The following is a 27,495-nucleotide window of genomic DNA, read 5'->3' on the forward strand; positions in this document are numbered from 1 at the left end:
TAACATACTACTAATGTACTACTAACGTACTATTAACATACTATTAACATACTACTAATGTACTACTAACGTACTATTAACGTACTATTAACGTACTATTAACATACTATTAACATGCTATTAACGTACTATTAACGTACTATTAACATGCTATTAACGTACTATTAACGTAATACTAACATACTATTAACGTGCTATTAACATACTATTAACATACTATTAACATGCTATTAACGTACTATTAACGTACTATTAACGTACTATTAACATACTATTAACGTAATACTAACGTACTATTAACGTACTATTAACGTACTATTAACGTAATACTAACGTGCTATTAACGTACTATTAACGTAATACTAACGTACTATTAACGTACTATTAACGTAATACTAACGTGCTATTAACATACTACTAACGTACTATTAACGTACTATTAACGTGCTATTAACGTACTACTAACGTACTATTAACGTACTACTAACGTACTACTAACGTACTATTAACGTACTATTAACGTGCTATTAACATACTATTAACGTACTACTAACTTACAATTATACTTTTTTAATTGAAAATTTTGTAGCGACCCGCACAGACAGCTGTGTGTTATGTGTTATGCTGTCCATTGGTTGTGTTGTACGTATCAGTACCCATTGTTCGCGAGGTCCGACATGCCAGTCAACCTGCTATCTGGCCAACCACGGGAATGCCTGGAATGTTCTGGTGCCGGGCATCCTGGTAGTTGGCGGAGCGGCGAAGTGGGGTTTGGCAGCGGTGTGGAGCATCACAAGTTTAATATCATGTTTAGCCATTGTTCTCTCTCTCTCTTATGTCTGGGCTTAACAAGAGATGGTCACAGTTGTTTTATACGGGTATCCTTGATTTATTTGGCGTGGGCTACGGCCAAACAGTAGCCTGTGTTGAGTTGGGTTAATAAACAGGGAATTCGTAAACTAAATCCTTTGTCCGGACAATTGTTAATTTATGATCCAGCCAGGTCATTAGTGTCAGAAGTAAAAACGTAGATACAAGTTAGCCAGCTAGCTAGCTGACTACTGTGGCCAGCTAACGTTACGTGGGGAAAGGGTGTTGAAAATGCCGACCTACCCCGGCCAAACTATGACGGCCTACCCCGGCTAAACCCTGGACGACGCTGGGCCAATTGTGTGCCGCCCTATGGGACTCCCAATCCCAGCAGGTTGTGATACAGCCTACCTACCTACCTACTTACTATGTGTCATGCAATGTATGCAGAGTGGCAATGCTATTTAACTTATAAGTTACATGAACAACAGAGCACAGCATTGTGATTGATTGTACAGTATACAGTAGCATTAAATAAAATAAGACATCATGGTGCAGATCTACCTTTCCATTTGTTCAGTCTATGTTAAACTCCCTGACTGAAGTGCAGACGTATCCCACTTTATATTTTAGTCATTTAGTAGGTGCTCTTATCCAGAGCGACTTACAGGAGCAATTAGGGCTAAGTGCCTTGCTCAAGGGCACGTCGAACATGTTTTTCACCTTGTCAGCTCTGGGATTCGAACCAGCGACCCTTCGGTTACTGGCTTAGCTCTCTTAGCCACCTGCTGCCCTACCGGCTGCAATTCATGACATCAATTAAGCCAAGGGCCATTACCTCAACCTGTTGTGTTTTGCTTATGTTTTCTTCTTCGGAATAGAATCCCCTACGGAGGCACCTCTCCTCACGTGTGCTTTATCCTGGAGGTTCATCAAAGTCCACAAAACAGATTTCAATTACTGTGACCTCAGAATGGTCCCTGAAAGAACTCAAATCAGCTTAGCATTTGCACAGTGCACACTGAATCTCTTCTACAATAACTGGGTTATAACAAGAGTTTTAACCTAATACCAATTATCTTTTCAATTGACCGATTTGATTGACCAGAGAAAGTAGCATACTCTTCTGACTCCCAACTTCCAGGTCCTTGTCAGTGTGTGATTTCACATGACACTAATCCGCGCGATGCACAGCCGATCTGTACACCTTAATGGGTCAACAAATCCAGTTATCTGTAGAAAATCCAGTTGTCTGCTTTTCCCAAAGATTATGGATCGCTTGTCATTGTCAAGCTGCAGAGTACTGTCAAAATGACAGCATAATAACACAAGACAATCCATCGAATGGTATAGAAAAGAGCTTAGATACGGCTCCATGAACAATTAACCCTTGCCTGTCCTGACAAATAGTCGGCGTCTCAGAAAAGTAAAATACATAGTGAATGTTGGATCGCTGCTTTGGCACAGGCTGTTCTCCACCTCTCTCTCTCTGAGGAGTGTTGACTTCTGGGAACACTGTGTTCTGCCATCCAGTGGGCGAGAGCAGTTCGAGAACAAAAGGTCAGACCAGTATGAAACATCACACGATATATGGTACTTGGCTGACATGGTTCAAATGAGATTCTTCAACAAAAGGAAACAAAACTAATTTCAAGTCAATTAAAATCAGTTTCTCTTTATGGGTGTTCTCAACCTCCAGCAACAAAGTTCATAGCACCAGCAGGTAGGTAGAAAAGACATGCCGTCCGGTACAGTATTTGGAAAGTAGAAGGCAATTTCTAAGTATCACATGCATCAGAAATGAAGATTAAGGAACGTTACATCACAAGATATTACAATTTGTTCATAAATACTAAACCCAATCTCAGGCAAAGGAGCTCATGGTCAGAACTACACGTTGAGATACAACAGTTTGTCACAGAAGATTATGTGCACTCAGTCATAAAACATTTTGGTGTCGGTGAGCCCAGTCAGTCAGCCTATTATTGTTCAAGGAGAGAGGCGCTCCCCCAAAAGGCACTTACATAAGACAGTAACAGATGGTGACTGATGTGTGTTGGGACTGAATTCCTCAGGAGGAGGAAAATGATGCAACGGAAGTAAAGAGGCTTGTCATTTAACCAAAATCAAGGATCAAAGTCAATGAGGTATTTCACCTCCTTTTGTAAGGTATTTCACCGGTTCCTGATGGGACTGGAGAGTTTCACTATGAACAAGGTATGCAATGAAGTATAAATACTGTATACAATAATGATTATTTCTTAATAATATTTGTAATAAGAGTAAATAAATCATTGCTTACATATAGGAAAAAGGGACCGTGATGACATTGTGGGAAGGTTTTCACGGCTAGTTATTTCGTACTACTATCTTGAATAATTCCTTTCCTTTTAAACTATTAGCCAGTGGGATGGGAATAGGCCAAGCTCAAATAGGGGAATAAAAAAATGGTAGAAATGAAGTCCTATTTTTTAAATATTTGTTTTAATTTTACCCCTTTTTCTCCCCAATTTCATGGTATCCAATTGTTGTAGTGATTCCAAGATGGCGTAGCAGTAGGTCGTCCTGTCGTATCGTGTCCCCTGTATATATATCGTCTCTTTTTCGTTTTACATATTTTTCTTTGCATATCTTTAAAAACATTTTGCTAAACCTAAGCTTCCAAATACTCTCCTGCAACCCGCCTCACCCAATGTAGCTACTTTTTCCTAAAGTATTTATATTTACTTCAGAACCGGAACCCCTCAACTGAAGCTAGCCAGCTAACCACCAGCTATACTAGCGGTCTTCAGCTAACCGGTCATCATCTAACCTTTAGCTCGGAAAGCTCTCGCCAGTTCGAACAACGCAACGCTAACCAAAGCATAACGGACCTATTTATTTTTTATCCCCGGATTCCCACCGCAAACGGAACATTTTTCAGCTGGATCTTCACAACTAGCTATCGAGCTAAACCGCAACCCACGACCGGTCTATCGATGTCACCGCATGAAGAGGAATAAACAGACTCACCCCAGACTCACCCCATCGCGACGTGCCCCAAAGGCTAACTCTCAAGCCCTTGCTATCTCCTTGCTTGCTAACGCGGCCTGCTAACTGCTAGCTTGTTTAGCCCAGGTCCGCTAACTGCTACCTTGTTTACCCCGGCCTGCTAACTGTTAGCTTGTTAGCACAGGCCTGCTAACCGTCTGCATCGCCGCGTCCCAAACAGTCAGTGGCCCATATGTACTTTCTATCTCTTCCCGATTTAAAAAAAAAAAAAAATTGTTTATACCTTCCGGAAACCTGCCTCACCCAATGTGATACGGAATCGCTATTATTTTTAATTTTTAGAACACACTCAAGAACCTCCAGAAGCTAACTAGCTACAAGCTATTTAGTCATTGTTAGTTTTTTTAACCTGGATAACCCTCGCCAGTCCAGCTCCCCTGCCCCATCCACCGCTGCCCCCTGGACACTGATCACTTGGCTACATAGCTGATGCACGCTGGACTGTCCATTAATCACGGTACTCCATTCTGCTTGTTTGTTTTATCTGTCGGCCCCGTTGCCTAGTCAACGCCATTTTACCTGCTGTTGTTGTGCTAGCTGATTAGCTGTTGTCTCACCTACTGTTTTAGCTAGCTTTCCCAATTCAACACCTGTGATTACTGTATGCCTCGCTGTATGTCTCTCTCAAATGTCAATATGCCTTGTATACTGTTGCTCAGGTTAGTTATCATTGTTTTAGTTCACAATGGAGCCCCTAGTCCCACTCCTCATACCCCTGATACCTCCTTTGTCCCACCTCCCACACATGCGGTGACCTCACCCATTACAACCAGCATGTCCAGAGATACAACCTCTCTCATCATCACCCAGTGCCTGGGCTTCGCTGTACCTCCGCTGTACCCGCACCCCACCATACCCCTGTCTGCGCATTATGTCCTGAATATATTCTACCATGCCCAGAAACCTGCTCCTCTTATTCTCCGTCCCCAACGCTCTAGGCGACCAGTTTTGATAGCCTTTAGCCGCACCCTCATACTACTCCTTCTCTGTTCCGCGGGTGATGTGGAGGTAAACCCAGGCCCTGCATGTCCCCAGGCACCCTCATTTGTTGACTTCTGTGATCGAAAAAGCCTTGGTTTCATGCATGTCAACATCAGAAGCCTCCTCCCTAAGTTTGTTTTACTCACTGCTTTAGCACACTCTGCTAACCCTGATGTCCTTGCCGTGTCTGAATCCTGGCTCAGGAAGGCCACCAAAAATTCAGAGATTTCCATACCCAACTATAACATCTTCCGTCAAGATAGAACTGCCAAAGGGGGAGGAGTTGCAGTCTACTGCAGAGATGGCCTGCAAAGTAATGTCATACTTTCCAGGTCCATACCCAAACCGTTCGAACTACTCATTTTGAAAATTACTCTCTCCAGAAATAAGTCTCTCACTGTTGCCGCCTGCTACAGACCCCCCTCAGCTCCCAGCTGTGCCCTGGACACCATTTGTGAATTGATTGCCCCCCATCTAGCTTCAGAGTTTGTTCGGTTAGGTGACCTAAACTGGGATATGCTTAACACCCCGGCAGTCCTACAATCTAAGCTAGATGCCCTCAATCTCACACAAATCATCAAGGAACCCACCAGGTACAACCCTAACTCTGTAAACAAGGGCACCCTCATAGACGTCTTCCTGACCAACTGGCCCTCCAAATACACCTCCGCTGTCTTCAACCAGGATCTCAGCGATCACTGCCTCATTGCCTGTATCCGCTACGGAGCCGCAGTCAAACGACCACCCCTCATCACTGTCAAACGCTCCCTAAAACACTTCTGTGAGCAGGCCTTTCTAATCGACCTGGCCCGAGTATCCTGGAAGGACATTGACCTCATCCCGTCAGTTGAGGATGCCTGGTCATTCTTTAAAAGTAACTTCCTCACCATTTTAGATAAGCATGCTCCGTTCAAAAAATGCAGAACTAAGAACAGATACAGCCCTTGGTTCACTCCAGACCTGACTGCCCTCGACCAGCACAAAAACATCCTGTGGCGGACTGCAATAGCATCGAATAGTCCCCGCGATATGCAACTGTTCAGGGAAGTCAGGAACCAATACACGCAGTCAGTCAGGAAAGCTAAGGCCAGCTTCTTCAGGCAGAAGTTTGCATCCTGTAGCTCCAACTCCAAAAAGTTCTGGGACACTGTGAAGTCCATGGAGAACAAGAGCACCTCCTCCCAGCTGCCCACTGCACTGAGGCTAGGTAACACGGTCACCACCGATAAATCCATGATTATCGAAAACTTCAACAAGCATTTCTCAACGGCTGGCCATGCCTTCCGCCTGGCTACTCCTACCTCGGCCAACAGCTCCGCCCCCCCCCCGCAGCTCCTCGCCCAAGCCTCTCCAGGTTCTCCTTTACCCAAATCCAGATAGTAGATGTTGTGAAAGAGCTGCAAAACCTGCACCCGTATAAATCAGCTGGGCTTGACAATCTGGACCCTCTATTTCTGAAACTATCCGCCGCCATTGTCGCAACCCCTATTACCAGCCTGTTCAACCTCTCTTTCATATCGTCTGAAATCCCCAAGGATTGGAAAGCTGCCGCAGTCATCCCCCTCTTCAAAGGGGGAAACACACTGGACCCAAACTGTTACAGACCTATATCCATTCTGCCCTGCCTATCTAAGGTCTTGAAAGCCAAGTCAACAAACAGGTCACTGACCATCTCGAATCCCACCGTACCTTCTCCGCTGTGCAATCTGGTTTCCGAGCCAGTCACGGGTGCACCTCAGCCACACTCAAGGTACTAAACGATATCATAACCGCCATCGATAAAAGACAGTACTGTGCAGCCGTCTTCATCGACCTTGCCAAGGCTTTCGACTCTGTCAATCACCATATTCTTATCGGCAGACTCAGTAGCCTCGGTTTTTCGGATGACTGTCTTGCCTGGTTCACCAATTACTTTGCAGACAGAGTTCAGTGTGTCAAATCGGAGGGCATGCTGTCCGGTCATCTGGCAGTCTCTATGGGGGTGCCACAGGGTTCAATTCTCGGGCCGACTCTTTTCTCTGTATATATCAATGATGTTGCTCTTGCTGCGGGCGATTCCCTGATCCACCTCTACGCAGACGACACCATTCTATATACTTTCGGCCCGTCATTGGACACTGTGCTATCTAACCTCCAAACGAGCTTTAATGCCATACAACACTCCTTCCGTAGCCTCCAACTGCTCTTAAACGCTAGTAAAACCAAATGCATGCTTTTCAACCGATCGCTGCCTGCACCCGCATGCCCGAATAGCATCACCACCCTGGATGGTTCCGACCTTGAATATGTGGACATCTATAAGTACCTAGGTGTCTGGCTAGACTGCAAACTCTCCTTCCAGACTCATATCAAACATCTCCAATCGAAAATCAAATCAAGAGTCGGCTTTCTATTCCGCAACAAAGCCTCCTTCACTCACGCTGCCAAGCTTACCTAGCCTGAACAGATAGAGAATACATTACCCAGAGTCTAGCCTGAACAGATAGAGAATACATTACCCAGAGTCTAGCCTGAACAGATAGAGAATACATTACCCAGAGTCTAGCCTGAACAGATTGAGAATACATTACCCAGAGTCTAGTCTGAACAGATAGAGAATACATTACCCACAGTCTAGCCTGAACAGATAGAGAATACATTACCCAGAGTTTAGCCTGAACAGATAGAGAATACATTACCCAGAGTCTAGCCTGAACAGATAGAGAATACATTACCCAGAGTCTAGCCTGAACAGATAGAGAATACATTACCCAGAGTCTAGCCTGAACAGATAGAGAATACATTACCCAGAGTCTAGCCTGAACAGAGAGATACATTACTCAGAGCCTGAACAGATAGAGAGTACATTACAGGAATATGTATAACCATACCAGTAGAAAACAATGCTTAATTACCATTAAGAATGACTGTGTACCACTCTATTGTGAGCAGTAGCAGTTCTTTACACTATTAGGGAACGGTTCCATCTGTCTATAATTCTTCCCGGATCCACTCTCAAAAAGTCAAACCTTGGCAGGATGATAATGTGCTTTGATTCCTCTTTGGTATGCACATTCTACTACAGCCCAATACTGTATGTACATGTTTAGACATTCACATTTAGAGTCATTTAGCTGACACTCTTAGAGCAACTTACAGGAGAAATTAGGGTTAAGTGCCTTGCTCAAAGGGGCACATAGTGAGATTTTTCATCTAGTCGGCTCAGGGGAGTAAATCCAGCAAGCTTTTGGTTATTGACCCAACTCTCTTAACCACTAGGCTACCTACCTGTCGCCTATATCTAGATAAAATAAGGTCAGTTTCAAGGACATCAAGCTACTTCAAAGCAGTCTGCTCTGACAATATCAAAGATCTAAGATCATTATTGAAAATGAAAACATATCAAAGGAAAACATAAGTTCTGTAATAGTGTAACAGTTATCATGAGAATGTGAGATTTGCAGTTTTCAAATCCTTTTTCCTCTTCAGATTAATTATGATAGCATTCCAAGAGGAAACGGCATGAATAAGGGGTTTTGGAGAATTATGCATCAGGGAAAAGAGAGAGCAGGGAAGAGAGAGAGCAGGGAAGAGAGAGCAGGGAAGAGAGAGAGCAGGGAAGAGAGAGCAGGGAAAAGAGATTTTGGGAGGATGGTGTCGTATATATAACCCGGACATGCTCCAGACCTGAGAGGATAAATTAGGTGCTAACCTAACGTAGCAGGCGTAAAATAAACACCCGGAACTAGGTCCCCTACATACTGATCTTGACGAGAAGAAAAAAACTGTTGGGTGAGGTTCTCTTCTGCACTGCTCAACCAATCCACTAAATGTGGAGGAGGAGTTAAGATGGAATGGTTCTCTTTCTGCACTGCTCAACCAATCCACTAAATGTGGAGGAGTTAAGATGGAATGGTTCTCTTCTGCACTGCTCAACCAATCCACTAAATGTGGAGGAGGAGTTAAGATGGAATGGTTCTCTTCTGCACTGCTCAACCAATCCACTAATTGTGGAGGAGGAGTTAAGATGGAATGGTTCTCTTCTGCACTGCTCAACCAATCCACTAAATGTGGAGGAGGAGTTAAGATGGAATGGTTCTCTTCTGCACTGCTCAACCAATCCACTAATTGTGGAGGAGGAGTTAAGATGGAATGGTTCTCTTCTGCACTGCTCAACCAATCCACTAAATGTGGAGGAGGAGTTAAGATGGAGTGTCACCTTTTTAACGTCCAAAAGCTGAAGTCACGTGACGTCACAGGCTCTCTGTCCGTTTCCCCTGAAAACCGGAACATCTGGTTGTTGGGAACTCGGCAGACTATAGTATAATACCAGAATGTATCTTTACTTTCTCTTTCTGTTGTATAACTGCACAATAATAAACAGCTTACTGTATAACATAGAATAACCACAGTATCTCTAGGAAAAGCTTTTGATCTGAAATGGTGGTTAAAAGGGCAGCCGTTTTTGTCTCATATATCAAATTATTTCTGGGCAACAAATAAGTACCTTACTGTGATTGTTTTAAATTAAAATGTGTTTTTTTAAAGTTTAAAATAGCTTTCTTAGCAGAGAGCAATTTCTCACGCAAGAATTTAGCGAGGACCGTCTAGGAGTGGTCAGAGTGGGGAGGAGAAACTGAAAACTAGCTCATTATGGCAGAGACGTTAGGAACTCTCTTTCTTATTAATGGTGATGTCACCAGGCAGGACAAAACTTCATTCCACCAAAACAGGCAGTAATTTCAGGTGGTCTTTTCAAACAGCTCTTACACTAAAAGGGCTTTATCATTTTCAATTTCATAGTATTATTCCAACCTCAATGTGTGAAAATACACAGAGTGGACTAAACATTAAGAACACCAGCACTCTACACACACGCTCCAAGACTAACAAGGTGAATCCAGGTGAAAGCTATGATCCCTTATTGATGTCACTTGTTAAATCCACTTCAAACAGTGTAGATGAAGGGGAGGAGACGGGTGAAAGAAGGACTTTCAAGCCTCGAGACAAGTGAGACATGGATTGTGTATGTGTGCCATTCAGAGGGTGAATGAGCAAGACAAAAGACAAAAGACAAAAGATTTAAGTGCCTTTGAACGGGTTATGGTAGTAGGTGCCTGGAGCACTTGTTTGACTGTGTCAAGAACTGCAACGCTGCTGGGTCTTTCACGCGCAACAGTTTCCCATGTGTATCAAGAATGGTCCACCACCCAAAGGACATCCAGCCAACTTGACACAACTGTGGGAATCATTGGAATCAACATTTGACACCTTGTAGGGTCCATGCCCAGACACCTTGTAGGGTCCATGCCCAGACACCTTGTAGGGTCCATGCCCAGACACCTTGTAGGGTCCATGCCCAGACACCTTGTAGGGTCCATGCCCAGACACCTTGTAGGGTCCATGCCCAGACGAATTGAGGCTGTTATGAGGGCAAAAGGTGTTCCAAATGTTTTGTACACTCAGTGCAGTGGACACACCCAGTGCAGTGGACGCACCCAGTGCAGTGGACATACCCAGTGCAGTGGACAGTGCAGTGGACACACCCAGTGCAGTGGACATACCCAGTGCAGTGGACACACCCAGTGCAGTGTACATTAAACACTGCACTGGGCCTTTAACGCCGGCCTGCTATTGACTGACATTGAACTGTTAATCAATTCTTGAAAAGCAGAAACATGTCACTGCCGAGGAAAGCCCAACATTGTTACATCATACTCTCAGGCAGCCTCCACACAATAGCAGAAACCCAGGTCAAAACAGGTCACCTGACATCACACATACATGTATCACGCAGGGGAGGTTGGCAGGAGGAGTTATAGGAGGACGGGCTCACTGTAATGGCTGGAATGGAATAAATGGAATCAAACACAAACATGTAAACCACATGTGTGACTGTTCCATTTACTCCATTCCAGCCATTACAATGAGCCCGTCCTCCTATAGCTCCTCCCACCAGCCTCCACTGGTGTGAGGAAAACAATAGGCCAAACTCGCTCTCCCTTCTCTGATCTCATTGGCTCTGATCGTTTGTACGCTGACACTGAAACAGCCTCCAACCTCCATCAATCAAATGGAAAGATGCTGTTGTAGCGGTGATAGCCAGAAACCTGGAGCAGTCCGTCTGACAGAGCCCATTTCTCCGTTGATAGCATGGTTGCTACACTTCAGTAGAGGCTCATCAAGCATCTCTTGCTAGATCACTAGCTAAGGGTGAAGCTACAGTTGTAAGCCGGCGCTAGATGATGTCATTCGACATGTGGTAAGATGGACACAGATATATGTTACCACACTACAGGCACTACATGGGCTCCAGAGTGGCATAGCGGTCTAATGATCTGCATCTCAATGTAAGAGGTTTCACTACAGTCCCTGGTTTGAATCCAGGCTGTATCACATCTGGCTGTGATTGGGAGTCCCATAGGGCGGCGCACAATTGGCCCAACATCGTCTGCGTTTGGCCGGGGTAGACCGTCATTGTAAACAAGAATTTGTTCTTAACTGACTTGCCTCGTTAAATTACTTTCTTTTTACATTAAAAAGGCCAAAACCACACATTCAGTTTCTCATCCATTCCAGGAAATTTGCAAACACAGATATTTTACAACTGGATGACTTTGTAATTCTACAGAGGAAATCAAGGAGATTGCATGAAGTTTTATGGCGTCACGGTACATTAAATCTCTCTACATATTAACACATTGATAGTCTCAGAGTCAAATTGGTTCGAAGCTGAAATCATAATGGAGGATGAAGTTTGTCAGGCAAAATGGAGACAGTAGTAAAAGCTTATGTGCTGCGTTAATTGAGCCCATTTAGTGCTTGGACACATACTGATTTGAGTTTAATGGCCTGGGGGGATTGCCATAAAAACAAGCCGGGTGAAAGGTTGAAAATTGGGTGTATTGAAGAGGCCTGGGTGAGGACAGGGCGAGGACCACGGCTCACTGGGGTACTGTCGTTGCTGTGGCCCAGCCACACTTGAAATAATCCAACAGATGAGTCCTCAATCACCAAAACAACATGTTCTCTCTGCTGCAGTGGTAGTCTGATGAAGGACCGTTTGAAACAGCATGCAGCTCATCTGAGGTCCCTTAAATATCTATTTTCCTGCACTCACTCCACATATTTCATTCCCCTCCACCCCAGCATTATACTCATCTGCCAAACGCTGCTCTTATTTACAAAAATATTTTTTGTAGTATTTTAATATGTTAAAATCCGCATTCATTAGCAATGGTTACATGTTTGCAAACTAAATGAAATGAAGTGACAGGTTCCCCACATTGGGGAACTGTAATACAACATTCAGTATCTTATCTACAGCCCAGAGTACTATTATTACATAATGATAAACCTTATGTAAAATAAAACATGCTGCAGAATTTTTTTACTACTCAATCTCAAATGCAAACTACAATCATTATTGTTAAACCCTGGTCGTTTACATCAAGTGCCTGGAGTGGGCTGTCAATTCTTCTGAACCCCATTAATTTCCCATTCACAGCACACAACCCATTACGCCCCCATTCATAACACACCTGCAGGAAGAGTGTTTGAGAGTGTGACACCTGAGAGCAGTGTAGCACTGAGGTGACGACAAGGGATTGGCGCTATAAAATTACTCATTCACAGTCCAAGACATTTCTCGATTGATTCTACTGAGAATAATCCCACCCATTTCATATTCAGAGCAGCAAAGTAAAATATTCGGAGGCCTATGCAACAGTGTGTGGGTAGTAGAAGTCGATATGGAACTGGTGATGATGCTCTTGCAGTATATAAAGGTTAAGTAGTATAACAACATCCAAACACTTACCCTAGTGTTGTCATGGTGACAATGGTGTACCAGAAGGAGGCGGGGATGCTGGAAAACGTGGTTCCCTTGGTGCCTTTCTCAGCATAGAACATGACGGTGGCGAAGATGATGACAGCCATGGTGAGAGAGAAGAGGAGGAAGCCCAGCTCCGAGGCGCAGGCCTGCAGAGTGCAGCCTAGGATGCGCAGGCCCTGAGAGTGGCGGGAGAACTTGAAGATTCGGAATACCCGGAAGACTCGCAGGGTAACAAAGGCCCCGCTGACTTCTTCGTTCTCGGGCATGACAAGGCCGATGTAGAAGGGCAAGATGGCCACCACGTCAATCACGCTCATCACCGAACGTGCAAAATCACAGCGGCTGGGGGCAGCATACAGCCTCATGAGGTACTCGCAGGAGAAAATAAGCACACAGGCCGTGTCCAAACAGGAGAAGGCCACAGAAAACTTCTCACCACACGGCAGGTCCTTTATACTCCCTTTGAGTGGTCGACAGGGAACCGTTTCCACAACGTTGGCAATAACAGACACGGCGATGAAGAAGCCGGTGACGTAGTAGAACACCAGGGCCATGGTGGAGGTGTGAGGGTTCTCGAAGGCCCTCCACAGCTTATCACGTAACGTGGCGTCTGGGGGCAGGGGAGCGTCTCCGGCATTCTCTGCCTCTGTGTCCTCAGCCAAACGCTCCTGGTTCTCCTTCTTACGATCCCGGTACTCCTCCATACAGCAGTCACCTATGATCTCAGGTATTATGCCATAGAAAGCCAGCTCCTCCTCAAAGGCCTGAATGCATTCATGTCGGGGATAGTGTAGCTTGCCTGTTCTAAAAAAGTTGAGAATATGGCGAAACATCTCTGGATCCCTGTCAAAGAAATATTCCTGAGTTTCCTCATTGTAGAAAAACTCCTTTTCTGAGCTGCCTAGAAGGGTGTCCGGATAACGGTCCAATGTGTTCTTCCATGTCTGGAAGCGTAGTCCACTCACATTAACAAACAGGATCTCATCACTGCGACTTGTTTTGTCCACAGGAGGCTTGGGCATGGTCTGTTGGGCCAGTGGTAGCCAGCCCACGGCTGCTGCCCGAGCAAAGGGCATCCATGTTGCAACCCCAGCAGCCATTTTGTTTAGTAGCTTATGTTTCAGGAGTAAACGGGATGTTGAGTAATGGTACAGAGAGTCTCTAGGTACTTGATGGTTATTTCTGGGTCTTCTCTGATCAGAAGGAAAACGATAGGTATATCCAATCTAATCATCCGTCTGAACTGAAGGCCTCAACAACCAGATTGGCTTGCCTCCATTCCCAGTCTGTCAATTTGTTTGTGCATCAGTTTCAACAGGAGAGGGAGAAGTGATGCCGGGAGAGAGATGACAGTGTTTTCATTGTCAAAGAAAAGGGTCACGGCAGTTGTGGGCTGAACAAAGGTCAGGCCATTGGAATAGTTCAGGAAAACTTACTCTGATCCATAAAACGTCAGACTATTGACCTCTCATCTAAGTAATAGCACAGTGATATTGTAGAACAATACTGTATATGGCTTTTCAGTCGTGTTTAAACAGACTTCCAGAGAACTAGTGGTTGAAGTCTCCGGCCTTTGCTTGCTGCCTCGCCTCTCTCAGAAGACAGATTGGTTGCAGTGCTGTGGTTTTCAAATTCCTATTAAATTGTGATGATGTTCCCCGAAGATGCAAGATAGACACATTTTTCTCTTGCTTTTTTTTCTCTCCCTTGCAGTGTTGCTCTCCAACTTTGATTATGGGATGGCTCCCTTTGTCCCTTAGTTTCTCTATCCCTCTCTCTCAAATGCACAACCAAACCTTAAGTGTACTGGATTTCTCCGATGTCTGAGAGGCCTTCTGAATGGAAAAGTTAGAGTCTTAGGCGTTTCTACCCCTTGTATGGTGGTCCCTTTTTTATACCTGTCAAGACACACAACACACACAACTTAGATATTGAGCAGCACAGGCTGTAAAGGCACGGTATGCTACATCTATTTGTGTCACAGCTTGGGTGAACTGCTTAAAAGTCTGAGCATAAAAATACAAAACAAAGAGGTTCCTCACAAAGGAAACTTTGAAGTTGACCACGTTTGAATGGTATTTAGAACCCAGACCAAACAGTTGTACCAATATAAAAACAATCCTTATACTTAAATGTCCATTTTGTCAATCTGTACAGAGCCTCAACCCAAATAAGCACTGTGCCCCTTTGATCTTTAAACACATTATGCATCAACCACACAACTGTACCTCTTCAGTATCAATCCACAAGGGGATTATGCTTTCAATGTGTCATAGCATAAATAATGCTGAATTGAATTTCAATATAAAAAAGGTTACAATTAAATCCCGAGATTCAATTACTATATTTTGTTTTGAACTTAAATGTCACTCTTCTAAACAAGAGAGGTGTTAGGGTGTATCCATGAAACATCTCGTCTGCCTTGTGAGGGAGTTGGAGTGTACCCAGACCCGTCTCTAACCAACAGACCCGTCTCTAACCAACAGACCCATCCCTCTAACCAACAGACCCGTCCCTCAAACCAACAGACCCGTCCCTAACCAACAGACCCGTCATTCTAACCAACAGACCTGTCCCTCTAACCAACAGACCCGTCCCTCTAACCAACAGACCCGTCCCTAACCAACAGACCCGTCCTTCTAACCAACAGACCCGTCCCTCTAACCAACAGACCCGTCACTCTAACCAACAGACCCGTCCCTAACCAACAGACCCGTCATTCTAACCAACAGACCCTCTAACCAACACTCTAACCAACAGACCTGTCTCTAACCAACAGACCCGTCACTCTAACCAACAGACCCGTCACTCTAACCAACAGACCCGTCCCTCTAACCAACAGACCCGTCCCTCTAACCAACAGACCCGTCCCTCTAACCAACAGACCCGTCCCTCTAACCAACAGACCCATCCCTCTAACCAACAGACCCGTCCCTCTAACCAACAGACCCGTCCCTAACCAACAGACCCGTCCTTCTGACCAACAGACCTGTATCTAACCAACAGACCCGTCCCTCTAACCAACAGACCCGTCCCTCTAACCAACAGACCCGTCCCTCTAACCAACAGACCCGTCCCTCTAACCAACAGACCCGTCACTCTAACCAACAGACCCGTCATTCTAACCAACAGACCCGTCCCTCTAACCAACAGACCCGTCCCTCTAACCAACAGACCCGTCCCTAACCAACAGACCCGTCATTCTAACCAACAGACCCGTCACTCTAACCAACAGACCTGTCTCTAACCAACAGACCCGTCACTCTAACCAACAGACCCGTCACTCTAACCAACAGACCTGTCTCTAACCAACAGACCCGTCACTCTAACCAACAGACCCGTCACATTCTAACCAACAGACCCGTCCCTCTAACCAACAGACCCGTCCCTCTAACCAACAGACCCGTCCCTCTAACCAACAGACCCGTCTCCAACAAACAAACCCCTCTAACCAACAGACCCGTCCCTAACCAACAGACCCGTCACTCTAACCAACAGACCCGTCATTCAAACCAACAGACCCGTCCCTCTAACCAACAGACCCGTCCCTCTAACCAACAGACCCGTCCCTAACCAACAGACCCGTCCCTAACCAACAGACCCGTCCCTAACCAACAGACCCGTCCCTCTAACCAACAGACCTGTCTCTAACCAACAGACCCGTCTCTAACCAACAGACCCGTCCCTCTAACCAACAGACCTGTCTCTAACCAACAGACCCGTCCCTAACCAACAGACCCATCCTCTAACCAACAGACCCGTCATTCTAACCAACAGACCCGTCCCTCTAACCAACAGACCCATCCTTCTAACCAACAGACCCATCCCTCTAACCAACAGACCCGTCCCTCTAACCAACAGACCTGTCTCTAACCAACAGACCCGTCCCTAACCAACAGACCCGTCCTTCTAATCAACAGACCCGTCACTCTAACCAACAGACCCGTCCCTCTAACCAACAGACCCATCCTTCTAACCAACAGACCCGTCCCTCTAACCAACAGACCCGTAACCAACAGACCCCTCTAACCAACAGACCCATCATTCTAACCAACAGACCATCGTAACCCCTCTAACCAACAGACCCGTCCCTCTAACCAACTAACCCATCTCTAACCAACAGACCTGTCCCTCTAACCAACAGACCCGTCCCTAACCAACAGACCCATCTCTAACCAACAGACCCGTCCCTCTAACCAACAGACCCGTCCCTAACCAACAGACCCGTCCCTAACCAACAGACCCATCTCTAACCAACAGACCCGTCCCTCTAACCAACAGAGTCCCTCTAACCAACAGACCCATCTCTAACCAACAGACCCGTCCCTAACCAACAGACCCATCTCTAACCAACAGACCCGTCACTCTAACCAACAGACTCGTCCCTCTAACCAACTAACCCATCTCTAACCAACAGACCCGTCCCTAACCAACAGACAGGTGACCCAACCCAGAAGCATAACTGTGTACAAGATGTTCCCCCAATCAAAAATCAATAAGACACTATAAGACAGCATTCCTGCTGCAGTGGACAGGAATTAGATCCAAAACAGCTACTAGAGTAAACAAAAACAGAGCAATCTGTGCTCCTCATGTTACTGTGCTCCTCATGTTGATGTGCTCCTCATGTTACTGTGCTCCTCATGTTGATGTGCTCCTCATGTTACTGTGCTCCTCATGTTGATGTGCTCCTCATGTTAATTTGCTCCTCATGTTAATGTGCTCCTCATGTTGTTGCTTACAACAACATGGCCACTCAGTCAAATGAAAATTAAATATGAAATATCCCTAAGGAAAAGGCATAATTTTAACTAAAGTATTGTTAGACGAGCACTTAAATTCAGGTAAGGATGAATAAATAAATAAAATATGTATTGTAGAGTATGTTATGTGCATCTGAATAACATACATCTGAATCACTCTTGAAGTTATGTGTCTGTTCCATTACTATTAAGGCTTTTAAATGTCTAGCGATGTATCTGGAGAAATGAAGATCATAGCTACTTACCATGCATTACAGCTGAAGACAATGTAGGATGAAGGGTCCAATGTATCAGAAAAGAGAAAGCAAAGGCAATAGGAGATTTAAAAACAGGCATGAACAAGCCCCTCTCCTGGAATGGAACCATATCGCACACCAGATAGTGGGGGAGTGATTCTCATGCTTTGCCTTAGCTCCACTCTCTCCTCTCACTCAGCACTGTGACTCCGCTTGCTCTCACTCTCTCCAACTCTACCTCTCATTTGCTTGCTCAACCCTCCCCCCCACCCTCTCTATTGTGCTCTCCCTCTCTCCGATCACACATACTCACCTCCATAACCAATGAAAAACACAGAACAGAATACATGTACAGTTAAGTAATTTAGCAGACGCTCTTATCCAGAGCGACTTACAGGAGCAATTAGGGTTAAGTGCCTTGCTCGAGGGCACATCGAACATGTTTTGTCACCTCGTCAGCTCAGGGATTCAAACCAGCAACCTTTCATTTACTGGCCTAACACCCTTGACCACTAGACTACCTGCCGCCATTAGGCTGATAGGAAACAAAGATAATGTTATTTGATATACCAAAAGTCTACAGACTGTTCAGAGTGTTTTTGAATGCACCATAGCTAATGAAGTTTGACTCAGCAGTTTTACTGGGGGAATACACTTCATATTTTATACTCAGTCTCGACCCATTCCTAAAGATTTTGTTTTCCTACAGTATTTATAGGGCAGCTTGATTAGAAAGCAATAGGAGTGGAATTTCAGGCCGTGTTTAAGCTTTAATACCTAGCCAGAGAAGAAGAAGACAAGACAGGGCGGCTCCGTAAGGTTGGGAATAGTAATGATCTTAATCATTATCGCCCCATTTCAAGGCTTCCTTGTCTAGCTAAGATTCCTGAATCCTTAGTTGATGTATCTGAGAAATTAATTTTGAATGTAAACCAATCAGGAATTTGGCCTGGGCACAGCACTATTACAGCTACCACTTTAGTTGTTATAAATCTTAGACACTCAAAGGAAATGTGCTGCTTTGTTTGTGGACTTGTCAAAAGCTTTTTATACTGTTGATCATGCTATTTTATTGAACAAGTTGTCCTTGATAGGCCTGAGGTCTGACTCCTGTTCATGTTTTAATGATTATCTTAGTGACAGAACTCAGGCCATCATGATTGATGGGGTTACGTCTGAATTTCTTGATGTACTTAAAGGTGTACCACAGGGGTCAATTTTGGGACCAGTTTTCTTCACTATTAATATAAAAACTATTGGTCAATCTGTTAAAAATGTGAAACTTAATCTATATATGTGGATGATACTATTATGTATGCTGTTGCCCAGACTGTTGATTTGGCTGTGTCAAAACTACACTCAGATTTTATAGCTATGCAGGAATTCCTTGCTGATTTAAAACTTTGCCCGCTTTACGGGAAAAACGGAATACATGATGTTTTTAAACTCTCGTAAGAATGTTTCAGATGAACTACATGTTCACTCATTAGATGGTTCTCCAAATCAAAGTGTTCCTGCATATAAATACTTAGGTATTTGGATTGATATGGATTTGACATTTAAAAAACATTTAGATAAGCTGGTTAAGAAGCTAAGATTTAAAACTAGCTTTTTCTTCAAAAACAAAACGTGCCTCTCTCTTAGCAGTAGAAAGCAGGTTATTCAGTCAACCGTTTTTATCTGTTCTTGATTATGGTGATATTATTTATTAAAGTGAATCTGCTACTACTCTTAAATGTTGTATGACATCTACCATAGTGCCCTTTGTTTTTTATTTACAGGTGACAGTTTTGAAATTCACCACTGTATCCTATATCAAAAGGTTGGCTGGACTTCGCTAAAGACCCACAGATCTCTACATTACTCCCCTTTTGCTTACAAGGCCCTACTTCATAAACTTCTGTCTTATCTAACTTTTCTGTTGAAGTATAGACACCTGATTGTCTAACACATTCACAGGTTTGAGGATCCTAGGGTCTCCACCGAGCTAGGTAAATCTGCTTTTAGTTTTAATGCACCATATTGATGGAATAAAATTGTAAAAAAAACATTTAATCTTGATGTTCTGGTGCCTTTCAGGCAATATAAAGCATTGATTGGGTGTAACGTTTTGTTTGTCTGGTGAAGGAGAAGAGGACCAAAACGCAGCGTGGTATGTGTCCATAATATATTTTAATGAAATATCACTGGACACAGAAAACAAAAGGAACAAGAGAAATAAATGAAAACCGACACAGTCCCGTGTGGAACAAACACTGACACAAAAATAATCACCCACCAAAACACAGGTGGGAAAAGGCTACCTAAGTATGGTTCTCAATCAGAGACAACGAACGACACATGCCTCTGATTGAGAACCATACTAGGCCAAACACGTAGAAAATATAACCTAGAAAAAGAACATAGACAACCCACCCCAACTCACCCCAACTCACGCCCTGACCAACCTAACACAAAGACATAAAAAAAGAAACGAAGGTCAGAACTTTGGGGACTTATTTGTAGAGGAATGTAACCGTTTTTCTGGATGATTTGTGATGTTGTATTTGTGCTTCCCATGACTGTGTTTTTTATTTTAATGTGTGTGTATACAGTACATCCGGAAAGTATTCAGACCAATTGACTTGACTTTCCACATTTTGTTACATTACAGCCTTATTCAAAAATGGATTCAATTGGTTTCCCCCCCTCATCAATCTACACATAATACACCATAATGACAAAGCATCAGCAAGTTCTTATACATTTTTGCAAATGTATATATATTTTTTAAGTTGTCAAAAGTTTAAGAAAAGCTGTCATTATGGAAAAAAGTGGCTATTTGAAGAATGTCAAATATAAAATATATTTTGATTTGTTTAACACTTTTCTGGTTACTACATGATTCCATATGTGTTATTTCATAGTTTTGATCTCTTCACTATTATTCTACAATGTAGAAAATAATCAAAATAAAGAAAAACCCTTGAATGAGTAGGCGTTCTAAAACTTTTGACTGGTAGTGTAAGTATTCAGACCCTTCACTCAGTACTTTGGTGAAGGACATTTGGCAGCGATTACAGCCTAGAGTCTTCTTGGATATGACGCTACAAGCTTGGCAAACCTGTATTTGGGAAGTTCTTCCCATTTTTCTCTGCAGATCCTCTCATGCTCTGTGACGGGGCGCGTCGCTGCACAGCTATTTTCACGTCTCTTCAGAGATGTTCGACCGGGTTCAAGTCTGGGCTCTGGCTGGGCCACTCAAGGACATTCAGACTTGTCCCTAAGCCACTCCTGCATTGTCTTGGCTGTGTGCCTAGGGTCTTTGTCCTGTTGGAGGGTGAACCTTCACCCCAGTCAGAGGTCCTGAGCGTTCTGGAGCAGGTTTTCATACAGGATCTCTTTGTACTTTGCTCCGTTCATCTTTCCCTCGATCCTGACTAGTCTCCCAGTCCCTGCCACTGAAAAACATCCCCAAAGCATTATGCTACCACCACCATGCTTCACCGTAGGGATAGTGCCAGGTTTCCTCGAGATGTGACGCTTTTCATTCAGGCCAAAGAGTTCAATCTTGGTTTCATCAGACCAGAGAATCTTGTTTCTCATCGTCTGAGAGTCTTTAGCTGCCTTTTGGCAAACTCCAAGTGGGTTGTCATGTGCATTTTACTGAGGAGTGGCTTCTGTCTGGCCACTGTACCATAAAGGCCTGATTGGTGGAGTACTACAGAGATGGTTGTTCTTCTGGAAGGTTCTCGCATCTCCACAGAGGAACTCTGGAGCTCTGTCAGAGTGACCACCGAGTTCTTGGTCACGTCCCTGGCCAAGGCCCTTCTCCCTCGATTGCTCAGTTTGGCTGGGTGGCCAGCTCTAGGAAAAGTCTTGCTGGTTCCAAACTTCTTCCATTTAAGAATTATGGAGGCCACTGTGTTCTTGGGAACCTTCAATGCAGCAGACATTAGTAGGTCCCCTTCCCCAGATCTGTGCCTCGACACAATCCTGTCTTGGAGCTCTATGGACAATTCCTCATGGCTTGGTTTTTGCTCTGACATGCACTGCCAACTGTGGGACCTTATATAGACAGGTGTGTGCCTTTTGAAAGCATGTCCAATCAATTGAATTTAGCACAGGTGGACTACAATCAAGTTGTAGAAACATCTCAAGGATGATCAATGGAAACAGGATGCACCTGAGCTCAATTTCGAGTCTCATAGCAAAGGGTCACCAGTCTCAACGTCAACAGTGAAGAGGCAACTCCGGGATGCTGGCCTTCTAGTCCAGAGTTGCAAAGGAAAAGCCATATCTCAGACTGGCCAATAAAACGAAAAGATTAAGATGGGCAAGTCATCTCGTAGTCATCTCTTCACTTGACGTTGAGACTGGTGTTTTGCAGGTACTATTTAATGAAGCTACCAGTTGAGGACTTGTGAGGCGTCTGTTTCTCAAACTAGACATTCTAATGTACTCGTCCTCTTTCTCAGTTGTGCACCAGGGCCTCCCACTCCTTTTTCTATTCTGGTTAGAGACAGTTTGCGCTGTTCTGTGAAGGGAGTAGTACACAGCCTTGTACGAGATATTCAGTTTCTTGGCAATTTCTTGCATGGAATAACCTTCATTTCCCAGAACAATAATAGACGGACGATTTTCAGAAGAAAGTTATTTGCTTCTGGCCATCTTGAGCCTGTAATCGAACCCACAAATGCTGATGCTCCAGATATTCAACTAGTCTAAAGAAGGCCCGTTTTATTGCATATTTAATCAGAACAACAGTTTTCAACTGTGCTAACATCATTGCAAAAGGGTTTTAAAATGATCAATTAGCCTTTTAAAATGATAAACTTGGATTAGCTAACACAACGTGCCATTGGAACACAGGAGTGATGGCTGCTCATAATGGGCCTCTGTACGTCTTTGTAGATATTCCATAAAAAATCTGCCGTTTCCAGCTACAATAGTCATTTACAACATTAACTGTATATATATTATTATATAATGTGTATATTTATGTCTTATCATACAGGGCACCTTTGAAAACGAGACCAATTTCTCAATGTCTTCACTGTTAAAATAAAGTTATGTGGTGTCATGTTTGTCCTAACACTTACAAATACAAAATTCATGTTCAAATAGCTCTCACTATATCCTACCTGGATACTGTGCTTGGACAACATTTTGAATTAGACAAATGAATGGCTGAAGAGAAAAGGTTACAACGTTCACAGACACAGCCTGAGGAGGAACATATAGGATCAACAGCATCCTAATAAGAACATGAAGAAACAGTATTACAAACACAAGCTGTGGTCATTCTATTCCCTCACTTGAATTATTAATGTGGGCAAAAGCTGCATTCAGCACTCTGACATTCATTCAACCTGCCATTTACAACTAGCCAATGACCATTGACCGAAACAAACATACAGCACAATCCCACGTGTGTGAATGGGATCACCATTTAATGCAACTGTACTGAAATATTGGTTAATTCTGCAACAATAATGGGACTTGATTCTGTTAACATCAATAAAATGCAAATAAAATATATATACTGGATATATATATAATAATATATATATAATGCACACCGTACAAAAAGTCACATTATACGACATTCTCAGAATATGAGAAGAGTACACACGTAATGATCGGTCATATGTACCTGTAGGAAGCTTGTGAGGTATTGAACTGCACAGCAATCAGATATGGATCTGTTTGCCTTTGAAACCGTCACTGGAAAGGATCTGGAGCTGATTAACTATTTTGTGGATTCTCTGTTTCTATTTTTATGTTTATTTTCAATGATAGCACAGCCATTACAGAGTACATGTGACTCTCCTGGTCTAATTAAGTGGTGGAAATGTGTTCTTTGGGGCATGAGGACCAAAACGGATGTAAATTGTATACTTCTTTGTGATTATCCTCAATGAGTATTAATCAAGTGTGTAATTTGTATGTGTACCTTGTTTTAAATGATCAAATAAACTAAACTAAACTAGGTAATTGTGACTGAAATACTATAAGAATGGCCCCAAGACACCAACATGGATTCTTCACTGTGTTAGGTATTGATTTATAGGGGGTCGATATCCCTGCCTTCAATAGTGAATACAAACACAACAGATACATTTAACTACAGAGAGAGGGAAAGCACGGCAGAGGCACTTCGTCGAAGGAAGATGGCTGAATTGCATTAAGGTGAATGACTTGATAGTGATTGAGGCTGCATAAAGACTCACTGCTAAAACTAATATTAATGGCAATCATGGCAGTTAGTTAAAGGAAGAGTTTCTCTATTCCAATCAGTGAAGTAGTGACACAATAATTAAAGGGAGGGCTTTTCATTGAAGTAAAATTTCATATGCTGCTTCTTCAGTCTGTATTATCTTGTAGCTCAGTTGGTAGAGCATGGCGCTTGTAATGCCAGGGTAGTGGGTTCGATTCCCGGGACCACCCATACGTAGAATGTATGCACACATGACTGTAAGTCGCTTTGGATAAAAGCGTCTGCTAAATGGCATATATTATTATTATATATTAATATTTCAGCAATCTCAGTGCAGTCCTGTGCAGAGTGGAAACAATGGGATGGAGAAAACTGTTGAAGTGAATTTTAAAAAAGTGGATAAGGAATGATGATGGAGAAAAGAGGAGCTCATTGGCCAGTCTCTACCTGTCCCTGTAGCTGTCTGATGGCTAGTCTCTAACTGCCTCTGTCGCTGTCTGATGTCTAGTCTCTACCTGTCCCTGTAGCTGTCGGTCGGCTAGTCTCTACCTGTCCCTGTAGCTGTCTGATGGCTAGTCTCTAACTGCCTCTGTAGCTGTCTGATGTCTAGTCTCTACCTGTCCCTGTAGCTGTCTGATGTCTAGTCTCTACCTGCCCCTGTAGCTGTCTGATGGCTAGTCTCTACCTGTCCCTGTAGCTGTCTGATGGCTAGTCTCTAACTGCCTCTGTAGCGGTCTGATGTCTAGTCTCTACCTGTCCCTGTAGCTGTCTGATGTCTAGTCTCTACCTGTCCCTGTAGCTGTCTGATGGCTAGTCTCTACCTGTCCCTGTAGCTGTCTGATGGCTAGTCTCTAACTGCCTCTGTAGCTGTCTGGTGTCTAGTCTCTACCTGCCCCTGTAGCCATGTGATGGCTAGTCTCTACCTGTCCCTGTAGCCATGTGATGGCTAGTCTCTACCTGCCCCTGTAGCCATGTGATGGCTAGTCTCTACCTGCCCCTGTAGCCATGTGATGGCTAGTCTCTACCTGCCCCTGTAGCCATGTGATGGCTAGTCTCTACCTGCCCCTGTAGCCATGTGATGGCTAGTCTCTACCTGCCCCTGTAGCCATGTGATGGCTAGTCTCTACCTGCCCCTGTAGCTGCCTGTTGGTGTTCCTCTGTAACAGTTACTGTATGACCTCTTAATTTTTTCCATTGCTTGGTTTGGTTGGGTCTGGCTTGGTTTGGTCTGGCTTGGCTTGGTCTGGCTGGGTTTGGCTGGGTTTGGCTGGGTCTGGCTTGGTCTGGCTGGGTCTGGCTTGGTCTGGCTGGGTTTGGCTGGGTCTGGCTTGGTCTGGCTGGGTCTGGCTTGGTCTGGCTGGGTCTGGCTGGGTTTGGCTGGGTCTGGCTTGGTCTGGCTGGGTCTGGCTGGGTTTGGCTGGGTCTGGCTTGGTCTGGCTGGGTCTGGCTGGCTGGGTCTGGCTGGGTTTGGCTGGGTCTGGATTGGTCTGGCTGGGTCTGGCTTGGTCTGGCTGGGTTTGGCTGGGTCTGGCTTGGTCTGGCTGGGTCTGGCTGGGTTTGGCTGGGTCTGGCTTGGTCTGGCTGGGTCTGGCTGGGTTTGGCTGGGTCTGGCTGGGTCTGGCTGGGTCTGGCTGGGTTTAGCTGGGTTTGGCTGGGTCTGGCTGGGTCTGGCTTGGTCTGGCTGGGTCTGGCTGGGTTCGCCTTGTGTGGTTCACTGGGCTTTCACCTCCTGTTCTCCAGAGACGTTTGGTGGCTGGCTTTACATTCTTGTTAACTCAGCTAAGAGTCCTCAGCTTCCATCACATCCACCAACACATTCCTCCCTCCTTTCCTTCACTGTAATGTTTAGTAACCTGGTTAGAAATGGGCCCTTGACACTTTTTCATTTTCCATTCAGTGATGTTATGTTAAAATATTAGAGCAGTACTATGCAGCCTAATGACCCTATTCTTCATACAGTACATGAAGAGTCATTATACTTGCCATCCGAGCACCATGCATGTTGGCCTGTAGCTGAGACCAGTGTATGTTTCATGTTTAATTTATCTCCACCTTTCTATGAATGATTTACAGAGAGGTTTAAAAAGCCCTCGTGTGCATATAGCACTTCATTCCATCACTTCAAACGCTCACTCAGCTTCGTCTAATAGCAGGCTATACGGCTTTACTTGGGATTTTTCCTCGTATTCATACTAACCTCTACATTAACACTTCCTGGCCCGCTATCCAGGAAAGAAACCATGCTGAAATATATGCCCACTTGCTTTTCGACCACGCAGTTACAATTCCTTCACTATTAATCATAGCATTTTCCAATGTTCATAAACATGTAGTACACTATGGTTTACTGTGAAATGTGTTTGGCTTATGCCCTTTTTACGCCCGTCTCTATTTCATACTAGTTCAAATCACCCGAAAGACACAAGGACTAAAATTGAATTAGCCACCTATAATACTAAAACAGTGACAGTATGTGTGATGCATACAATAGAAAGTCAAGGCCTTTGAGACCTTTATATAACTCTGTTTCCCAGAACATGTTAGTCTGGTGAAATAGGGACCAAGTGTATATAATTTAAGATTCATGAATGAAATATGAGGAGCTCACATAGACTGGGTAGAATTCAGACACAAAGTTATGAGTTTAAAGCTATGAAATGGAAATGTGTCTGAAATTGCATTTGAAAGCACTCTCAAAATTCTGAGTGCCACCTCAAAAATCTGCTCATCCTCTGGGAGGACAGCCAGTGGAACAACATTTTCATCTACCCAGCCAGCGCTGCTGTCCCATGTATAAAGAGACATTATAAACAAGGTAATTCGAGCCCTGAATGCTGATTGGCTGACAGCCGTGGTATATCAGAACATATACCAGGGCATGTCAAAACTTTTATTTTAAGTGTTCTAACTATGTTGGTAACCTGTTTAAAATAGCAATAAGGCACCTCAGGGGTTTGTGGTATATGGCCAATATACCACTGCTAAGGGCTGTATCCAGGCACTACACGTTGCGTCGTACAAAAGAACAGCCCTTAGCCAGGCCAAGGATTGGGCGGCAGGTAGCCTAGTGGTCAAAGTGTTGGGCCAGTAACCGATCGGTTGCTAGATCGAATTGAACAAGGCAGTTAACTCACTGTTCCTAGGTTTTCATTGTAAATAAGAATTTGTTCTTAACTGATTTGCCTGGTGAAATAAAAATAACTAAAAATGACCACACCCCATGCCTTATTGCTTAATTCAACACTGGACACTTTGTTTCTTTTAATACCGTTTTCACAGTGTGTATTTACATACTGCATTCTTCACATACTGTATCTCATTCTAATATACACTGAGTGTACAAAATATTAAGAACACCTGCTCTTTTTGTGACATAGCTTTCACCTGGATTCACCTGGTCATTCGATGGTCCCATGTCTCTTGTTAAATCCACTTCAATCAGTGTAGATGAAGGGGGAGGAGACAGATTTAAAGAAGGATTTTTAATCCTGGAGACAACTGAGACATGGATTGTGTATGTTTGCCATTCAAACGGTGAATGGGCAAGACAAAATATGTCAGTGCCTTTGAACGGGGTATTGTGGTAGGTGCCAGGCAGAGGGCTGTTACGGTGACCGTATTACTGACACACCAGCAGTCATG

General features: G+C 44.1%; 1 protein-coding gene across 4 annotated transcripts in view; it reads right to left on the reverse strand.

The window, feature by feature from the left end:
* The window catches only part of kcnd1 (potassium voltage-gated channel, Shal-related subfamily, member 1), a 140,626-nt gene extending 122,790 nt beyond the window's left edge, over window positions 1-17,836 (reverse strand). For all 4 annotated transcript variants that reach the window (XM_052481714.1, XM_052481715.1, XM_052481716.1 and 1 more), the window contains exons 1-2: window positions 17,664-17,836; window positions 12,641-14,553 (exon numbers count right to left, since the gene is read on the reverse strand). In XM_052481714.1, the coding sequence (XP_052337674.1) occupies window positions 12,641-13,755 (1,115 nt within the window). In that variant the 5' untranslated portion in view covers window positions 13,756-14,553; window positions 17,664-17,836. The remainder of the gene's footprint in view (window positions 1-12,640; window positions 14,554-17,663) is intronic.
* Window positions 17,837-27,495: the final 9,659 nt, after the last annotated feature.

Source organism: Oncorhynchus keta, chromosome 27 (assembly GCF_023373465.1).
Source record: "Oncorhynchus keta strain PuntledgeMale-10-30-2019 chromosome 27, Oket_V2, whole genome shotgun sequence".
Taxonomy (NCBI): domain Eukaryota; kingdom Metazoa; phylum Chordata; class Actinopteri; order Salmoniformes; family Salmonidae; genus Oncorhynchus; species Oncorhynchus keta.